Here is a 9,103-nt window from a genome sequence, read left to right as displayed (position 1 = left end):
CGACATGTGCTCTGGCAGGGATACGAACTGGCGACCCCCCGGTTTCAGAGCGTACACTTACCTCTGCGCCACGCCGCCCCGTTTGTACAGTACGTGGCTTTGGGTTTACCCCTTCTTCTCCACCCGGGTAATCAACATGAAAAAACACACATGATCGCCGTTATTATTTCTGGTGTTTACAAACAACACATCCAACAGCAAGTAGGTTTAGACATTTTATACTTAATCTCATATAAACACACGCACAAACATTTAAAATATTTCGCTTTAATAGGATTGTGAATTATCAAAAAAAAAAAATTATATTTTGTCATCAGACATCACTGCATTAGCTATATAGTGTTGAGTTGAAACGTTCAAGCACAAAGGTGATCTCAAAACAGATAATACACAAAAAGGTAAAAATAATTTGAATATAGCTAAAACAGTCTTATATCAAACATGGCCCAAAAGAAATTACATACATTTTTTTTGTTACAGTATATAATATTTATAATTCTAAACAATAAATTAAATGGTGAAATAGCAAGCAGTGGTAAATATGGTAAAACTGTAGAGCCACTCTCACAACTTTATATATATCCTTGCTCTCAGATTATAAGATTAGATCGCAACATACTTTATACACCATCTGCTGACTTCACAAATACAACCTTGAATTCAGCACTTAAAAAAAATATATCCCTTCACATTTGTTTACATTTGGAGAATTTCAAGATGATATACATCAGTAGCAAAACTGCACTTAATGAACTGACTGGACTTGCTTCAGCAAAACATAATTGAATCGTACAAAATACAGTGTATACAGAATAATTATACTGTATATATTTGAAAATAAATTACATAATGCACAGGTAAAGGGGAATCTACTAGGTATTCATATATCATATAAAGGTCGACACCTGTATGGCTTTGTAATATACATTGAAATAAAAATCAAGTTAAGTGAGGACTGACTGCTTTTTTAGCATTTTTTTCAGTTAGTGATGTTTATTGTAACGGCTAAAAACATACAAGTCCTACAGTAGCCTCAAAAAGAACTAGATGATTAAAAACAGACTTCTGCTGACTGCATAGGCCACACGAGACATGAAAAGGAGTAAAGGAAACCCTACTTGCTCAGCAGCGTTTTAAGAGAGCGCGTGAGTGCGTTAGCGATGGCTGACATGGTACTAGAATGACTCACCAGCGCCTTGACACTGTGCTCTCCCGGTGCTCCCACAGTTGCAGCCTCAGCTGCTTTGAGTAAACAGATGTAGTTCATAACAACTCATCTACTTTTGCGACAACCTCTCTCTGTTGGTGTGAGGCTGAGGTGCTAAGCCCCTTTACGAGACACATACAAGCCTCACAGAGACAACACAGCACCTGGAAACTGCACGTCACAGCCAGCAGCATCTCCTCAGGGCTGCTGTGCGCCTGCGCCATCCGCCGACATGCCCGGCCTAACTCTTTGGACTCCACTGAGAGGAGTTGCTTGGATTGTGACACTTCCTGCATTGGCATTTGGACACCTCGATCACAGCGACCTATGCTGGACCTCACCAATGCAATGAGCTCACTGGCATCACGCCGAACATCTGTGAAGCCGGAAGGGAAGCTGTACATGCGGTCCTTAAGGACGTTGACACGGGCCAGGCGGTCGCTAAAGCTCATGTTGTTAAGTACCTCACCATACAGCTGCTCTCCTGCTGCATCCACTGCTGAGCCACAGGGGAAGATGGCTAATGATGCAGCACAGTCATTTTCTAGGTTGCACCCACCACGACTTCGTCTTGGTGTGTCCCACTCGCTCTCATCATCTTCTCCCTCACTTTTACGTTTAAAGAAACAATAGCTGAAAGGTCCATTGCACCTCCAAGGACTGGTGTCTAGTTTTTGTGAACCCTTCATTTGTTTATTATCTTTCTGCAAAGGTAACGCTACTGAAGCCCTTCTGCTGTCTATCCTGGTGCCTGAAGACCAACATGTGGTGTGGGATGACACTGAGCCTTGGGAGTAACTCTTAGATAGCCTTTTCCTTGTTGGCCTCCTTTGGACTTTGGTTTCTCCTTGCTGGGGCACAGATGGTGACAAGGATTGCTGGCTCTGGCTTTGGCTGGGCTTTTCAAACAGAACCTCCACGCTACCGGAGCTATTGGTGACATTGCTCGAGCTGCGTTTTAGTTCCCGCCCCCTTTGTAAGTAATTATTGAAAGGATCCAACTGTGACGGCATTGGGCTAACAGCATGAATGTGGTTCTGAGTTGGCCTTGACAGGGTTGAATGGGTGGCATCTTGTGTGTAGCGAGAGTTGCTGGAAGCAGTGTTGGCTTGTGTTGGAATTAATACAGGAGGTGGGGGGGACTGTGGATGGATTGGTGGGGATGGAGAGGAAATGCCAGCCATGGTACTTGTTGATACCTGTCTGGTGAAAGCTGAAGGACCCCTTCCAAGCGAGAAGTTGTTGAGGTCTGCTCGCTGACCACTTAGACAGGAGGTAGAAGTTTGAAGGACTGCATGCCTTTCTCTTGGGTCTGATCTGGACCAGTCATCTGTGCCACAACTTGGTTGGCTTCTTGAACGAGGTGGAGGCCTGCTAGTGGTTCCCCCCCCACCTTCATGGGTAATGTAGCCATCTCTCTTATACAGTGATAGAAATTGATCAGGGTCCATACCGCTCCTTTCAAGCTCACTTTGCAATCCAGAAAAGGAGCTCCTTCTCTCTGCATTTGGCTGGTTCACATCTAACCGATAATTTGGAGCCTGAGTGTGCATGTCAGGACTTCTTTTAAATTTGGCAGGAAGTGTGGCAGAGTGGTATGACTTTTGATCTTTAGTCATCAGCTGCATGGCATTTGGGTTTACCAAATTTGGGCGGACAAAAGGGGATGATATGGAGGATGGCATACATTGGCATCGAGAGATTGTGTTCCCTCGATTCTTAACCATATCGACAAGCTGAAGGTTGCTTGTGATGTAGCGACGAGTGTCTTTTTTCACACCGCCCCCCATGCCTGCACTGTGTAACTTTCCACCTTGGTGCATTTGGCTCACAGTTAGGTAGTTGATCAATTGTCTGTACGCCTCACTGCCTTCTTTTTGGGTGGGCCCTTTAAAACAGGGCTTTTTGCTTGTAATTGACTCTTTGTGTTTAGAGGGTGTGGCTGAGGATGGACGGCCAGGGTCAGCAGGTGTGTGGATGTTGGGCAGCATTTTTCGAAGGAGGGCAGGGTCCGCATGAGGGTGAAAATCCTTTGTTTGGGGACTCTTTCCAGGTTTAAGTTCTTCATAGTTTAAAACCCTGAGTAAAGATGAAGAAGAACTTGAGATTGGGTGCCTTTGTAGACGGTGGTGTTTGGACTCAATCGCCCCTGGACCAAGTGGTGAGTCAGTTGGGGTGGCACAGACACTGCTGTTTGCGCTGCCACCAGCATCCAGTGATGAGCACAGGGAGCCCTGTAGAGAACTGTGAGCTTCACCTTGTAAGTTTGAAATCCTTTTTGCAAGATGGTACTCACATAAACGTGCGACACTTTGTTGTCTTGAAATAGGATGATGGTCATTATGTATGTCTGATCCTTGGTCAGAACCCACCAATTGGTTGTTTTTATTTGGGGACAGTAACGACGCTACAACTAGATGTTCATCTTGCTCGACAGCTTTATTATCTGCAGCACAGTCCCTGAGAGTAGCCACGTCTAAAAGGCCATCAGATGTAGAGGAAGCGGGACAGGGAATTCTGGGATGGTCACTGTGGCTGTTCACATCCTGGTCCTGCGCATGGGAGCTTTCCTCCAAAAAGAAGTTGAGTCTTCTTTGGCTTCCTCCTGGATCACAGAATGAAGTACGCTGATTAATCTCAAGATGGATGCTTCCACCACTCCCTCCTCGGTACCCTTCCCTTGTGCTGAAAGTGTTATACTTTCCGGTTGAATCTGCAGACTTTTTGTGATGCTTGCCTCCTGGCGTTGTGGAGTTTGGCCGCTGAAGAGTAGAGGAGAGGTTTGTCTGAGATCTTTCTCCGAGGCAGTCTGGCCGTACTGATGCTGCTGTGGTCAAATGTGGGCTCCGTCTTGGAGGGACGGCAGGTGGTCGGAGGTGCTGTGGACTACGGGACTTCTTTTGGGTTATTCCTGCAGTGCTGGGTGAAACAGGGAACTCTGTTTTCTCCTCAAGTAAAGGCTGGTACCCCTCCCTCGTGGCCACCAGGAGGCGCATGTGGCTCTCATTGAGTCGATGACAAGCGGCCAGCTCAGACAGTTCTGTCATTTCTGAGGAGTTTGTTTCATTTCCGGAGTCTGAGGAAGACTCCGGGCTATAGCCTTGAGATGTATAAACACCTACAAAAGAAATTGAGAGTCAGAGTGATTTTACACAGGCGGCACATACAAAAATGATCGATGACTCTAGTTATAAACAAACAGACCTGGATTGTTTCTGCTGGGTGGTGGACGTGGTGGTGGAGGCCTCTGTTCACAGACGGACAATGCTTCAAGTGCCTGCAGGGTTTTCACTACTGTGTTCTCCAGCTGCCTCTTTCCCTCCTCTCCTCCCTCTTCTTGACTAGGGATCGTATCAATTAATGAGACTGGAATATCATCGTTGTCGTGCGGACTCAGAAGCTTTCGCTCAGGCATCACGTCCTCATCTGAATTGTCTCGAAAGCCTGCTGGAGGGGCTGCAATTGCGAGGTTAAGCGTCTGCAGCAGTGAGTCGTCCTCATCGTCATCAATCGCGTCATCCCCCTCAGGTGGAGGCAGCGATGTGAGGTCGATTATATCATCGGTAGGTCCAGAAAGCATGAGAAAAGAAGCTGCAGTGGCCACTCCTTCGCTCGCTTCTCTGTCACCCACTGGTGTTCCTCCAGTGGAGTCTTCTTCACAAGAAGCCTCGTCCTCATCCTCTGCATCGTCTGTTGTGTCATGATAAAACAGGTCTCTTAATAGTGGCTCCTCACCCCCTTCCTCACTTATTATGTTACTATAGACATGCGTCAGGTCATTGAAGTGAAATGACCCCCTGTCCGGTGCCCCAAAGTCAGTATTGTGCAAGTAGGTTGGTCTGTGCTCGGCTACCTCAGCACTCTCCTGAAGTCGTTCATAGACTAAGCTCCTGGGCTTGTTCAAAGGTGGGTCTCCTCCAAAAATAAATGACACTTTGGCACTACGAGGTGAGTCTTGAGGTTTGTGTCTGGTCGAGGGGGGAAGAGGAGGCGGCACCGGACTCTGGGTCTGAAGGGCTCGGTCAGGGTTTTGGGATTGATGGCAGTAGGGATAGAGACTGTTTTCTCTCTGCTCATTGTCTGAGTATTGAGAGTCTCTGTAGAGCTGCGCCTGGCTCTGTGATAGCTCCTCGCTGTCCCCAAAAGATGTGCTATATGGCCACTCCAGGATGCGATCCTGACCTGTAGATGATTTACAATGCATGTGATTATGATTCTTTAAGGAAGTAGAACAACAGAATGGAAACGTGGTTTTTGCAACAGCTTCCTGTGGACATAAACTTTACATTGGAGCACGCACAAACTGGATTTAATGAAAAAAAAAAAGTTACTTTTTTTTCCATCATATGTAGCTAAATGAAATAATAAAAATTAGAAAGAAACAGCTGTCAGTATGATGCAGTGCAATTTTATACCACTAAACTACAGCTTCAATCTCTAAGAGCATTTGTTATTTCTCATTAAAAATTTAGCAACTGCACTTAATGAAGATTATGGCGAGTGTACAGTAAAGCTTTGCAAACACGATTTACCATTGTCATCCTCTGTAGAGTTGCTGCAGTGCACCATGTTAAAGATAGATCTCCTTGAGTCCACTAGGAGGCGGTAGTAGCCCGCTGTAAGACAGGCCAGGTTCATTGCATCACTTGACTCCATGATGAGCGTGATGGGCTTTTAGAGGACACAGTTGGGGAAAGAAGGAACAAAAAGGAAGAAGCAAAATAAAAAGAGAAACCTATGATTAAAGATACAGGAATTGCACAGAAGTTAGTTATTTTTTGCGGGACACGGCTTACCCTGACATCCAGAACATGTAGCTCCAGCCGGACATTGTTTTGATCCTCGGTGAGGATTTCAATTCGGTTCACATGGCTGAAGTCGGCCAAGAGGGCCACTAGGTTGGTCCGTGCATTGATGACATGACTGATACCATAACGAGGACCCACTAACAATGTCACCTCGGTTTGTTTCTCACCTTGCTGCAAAAAGTTGATTGAGTAGAAGTAAATTCAAATGCCCAAACTGTCTTTCTTTTAGCAAAAGTACAAATTCAAGCTTAGATTTGAATGATCTAAAACTGATACACTTACCAAAAGTATTGATTTAAACTCTCTCCCGCCATAAAGTTGGAGCTCGCTGAGGTACCTAAGGTAATGCACCTTGGCCTGCAAAGCAGTCAGCTGCAGAGAAAGGGAATGTTAGTCATCACAAACTCAGATCCTGCATTTAAAGTAGGTATTTACAAGTAAAATGAAACAACCGTGATAATGTATTTTCACAAGTGCACACACTTTCTTATACATGGGGACGTGGCTGTGTACAGACTTAAACCAATCACATTACAACTCATGTTAAATAGAAGTCACCGCACGACTGCCACCATTTAAAGTGTTTCTGATTAACCTCAAATAAATCTCAGCTGCTCTCGTAGGCTTTTCCTAATATTTTGGTAATCACATCTTGCAACACAAGCCATGGTCTGCAAAGAGCTTCCTCAGCATCAGAGGGATCTCATTGTTCAAAGGTATTACTCAGAAGAAGGGTACCAAAAAAATCCAAAGTATCATATATCATATAATATTATATGTATAGTTCTCCCAAGGCCTCAAATAAACGCTTGTCAGATATTAAAACACTTTGGGTGGAATTGATGACACACAGAGTAATTATTATTATTTTTTTTTAATGTTGATGACTGAAAAAAAAAATGGGTCACAGCAAACAAGGGCTCTTTTTTCACGCAGAGCATAAAGACAGGCACCAGTTGGGGTCTATGTGTGCACGTGCTTGCACTCTGACCAGGCCAAAGCAGAAATCTACATGTTTGTGTCACTCTTTCGTCTCACTGGCATTTTTAACACTGGACCAAAAGTTTGACATATTTTGTCGTCTGGGTTACAACCATCATTGAATGGCCAAAATGGCATTAAACTGATATACTTTCTTGATTACCTTTGTGGCGGGACCGTGGACGACTGGTTAGGAGATCTGCCTCACAGTTCTGAGGACCGGGGTTCAAATCCCAGCCTCGCCTGTGTGGAGTTGGCATGTTCTCCCCGTGCCTGCGTGGGTTTCCTCCGTGTATTCCGGTTTCCTCCCACATCCCCAAAACATGCGTTGTAGGCTAATTGAAGACTAAATTGTCTGTAGGTGCGAATGGTTGTTTGTTTATATGTGCTCTGCGATTGGTTGGCGACCAGTTCAGGGTGTACCCTGCCTCTCGCTCGAAGATAGCTGGGACAGGCTCCAGCATGCCCGTGACCCTTGTGAGGATAAGCGGTACAGAAAATGGATGGATGGATGGATTTCCTATGTTTCCATTGTCATTTGAACACTAGGGATGCCTTTTGGGGTATGCAGCATTTTATTTTTTTTTACTGCTGAATTGACTTGAACTGCCTCAGTTCTTTTGCCAGCAAACTGACACATATTTATTTTAAGTCTTAGACCCCTTGCTTTTGTGTGCATCAGAGTAAAGATGTTTGCATTCACACAAACAAATGATAATATGAGATAAATCATGTGGTTTCAACACAACATTTGAAATTACATATAATTTTGGAAAAAGCATCCACAAGGCAGCTCAAAAAATGAGCATCTATTTATGAATTATGAAAGTACAGTTGTGGAGTAGCTTTTTTAGCATGCGTCGTCAAACTACTTGCATTAGCATTTAAGGCAGAGCATAACAAAATGGCTTAATTTGACATGGATGAGAACCTTTACAAGGGTGAGCTGCAGCAGGTCTATTTTCGGCAACTTCATCCGAAAACAGAAGGACGGTGACTTTGTGTGCGTGTGTCAGAAGTTTGCTAACAAGGGCAAAGAAAGAAAGGGATGCTGTTACTTTTTTCCCAGGAGGCACGAGGTTCTGGTTGGTTTTGAGGATGTGCGTCAGAGCTTTTTTGATGTTTTTCTCCTTTGTGCTGGTCAGCACAGCAGGAGGCAGGAACAGCGACAGGCCCCACTCCTTTCTGTAGAGGGGAGATACACTTTCACCAAAAGGCGCCCTTGGAGCACAATACTTCTACTGGACTTTGCAGACAAGCTCACAGTAACAAGACGTCATGTAGTAATGTGACCAGATCGGGTTACGTGCTAGTGCAGTTTAAAGTGTAAATGTTGACCATAAATATTAATGTTATTTCATGCCAAAATATTTATTTCGGAATTGGTAAGGAGACAAGTAACACCAATGATGCTACTCAAAAATATTATTTTGAATGTACGGCAGAGTCAAGCATTCCCACTGTTATTGTGCAACCAAACATGGTTTAGCCGACCAGGAGGCAAACACACCGATAGCTTCTTCGTTGCTCAATGAAATATAATGAATACATAAATAAATAAATACAAGTCTTTGTGTGTGTGTGTGTGTGTGTGTGTGTGTGTGTATGTTTTTTGTCTTTTGACTATGATTTTTTTATTATAATTTTTTTAACATACCTGTACTTAGTACTTTTTAGTATGTATTTCTGCTTTCTCATGCCTCCCTCTATCGTTTTCTACTCGACTCTTCCTGTGTTCACCAATTTGCTGCATGGTGTCCTTCCCAGCAACTTTGTCATGTCAGTTGGCCATGTGTATTCAGGCTATTGTCAAATCTCTAGCTTTTGTTCATTTCTTGTTTCTTCCTCCATGATGTGTACTGTATTTCCTGTTCTCTTCAGTATGTGCTCCCTTTTGAACTTTGACCTCCTTGGCCTTTGCTTCTGTGTTTGTTTGGTTATTTTCAGTTAGTATTTTTTAGGTATTTCGTGCCTGCACTCATGACTCTTTTTGTCTGCATTTGCACCAACTCTTCCTCATCTCCACAACAACATATTGTGACAGTTATTTTACCCGCTATGATATCATTTCATCACCAGACAATTGCACATAATAAGTGTCTAATCT

At 44.1% G+C, this 9,103-nt stretch overlaps 1 protein-coding gene across 1 annotated transcript in view; it reads right to left on the bottom strand.

Annotated features, from left to right (window-relative positions):
• Window positions 1-298: 298 nt before the first annotated feature.
• LOC133489261 (FERM and PDZ domain-containing protein 4-like) overlaps window positions 299-9,103 on the bottom strand; it is a 101,353-nt gene continuing 92,548 nt past the window's right edge. Inside the window, 7 exon segments of the mRNA XM_061798162.1 lie at window positions 299-1,272; window positions 1,275-4,325; window positions 4,412-5,389; window positions 5,740-5,878; window positions 6,004-6,186; window positions 6,298-6,387; window positions 8,055-8,181. Of these exon segments, the coding sequence (XP_061654146.1) occupies window positions 1,115-1,272; window positions 1,275-4,325; window positions 4,412-5,389; window positions 5,740-5,878; window positions 6,004-6,186; window positions 6,298-6,387; window positions 8,055-8,181 (4,726 nt within the window). The 3' untranslated portion in view covers window positions 299-1,114.

Source organism: Phyllopteryx taeniolatus, chromosome 1, assembly GCF_024500385.1.
Source record: "Phyllopteryx taeniolatus isolate TA_2022b chromosome 1, UOR_Ptae_1.2, whole genome shotgun sequence".
Lineage (NCBI taxonomy): Eukaryota > Metazoa > Chordata > Actinopteri > Syngnathiformes > Syngnathidae > Phyllopteryx > Phyllopteryx taeniolatus.
The sequence above is the reverse complement of the archived record's forward strand: the minus strand, read 5'-3'. Positions and strand labels throughout refer to the sequence as shown.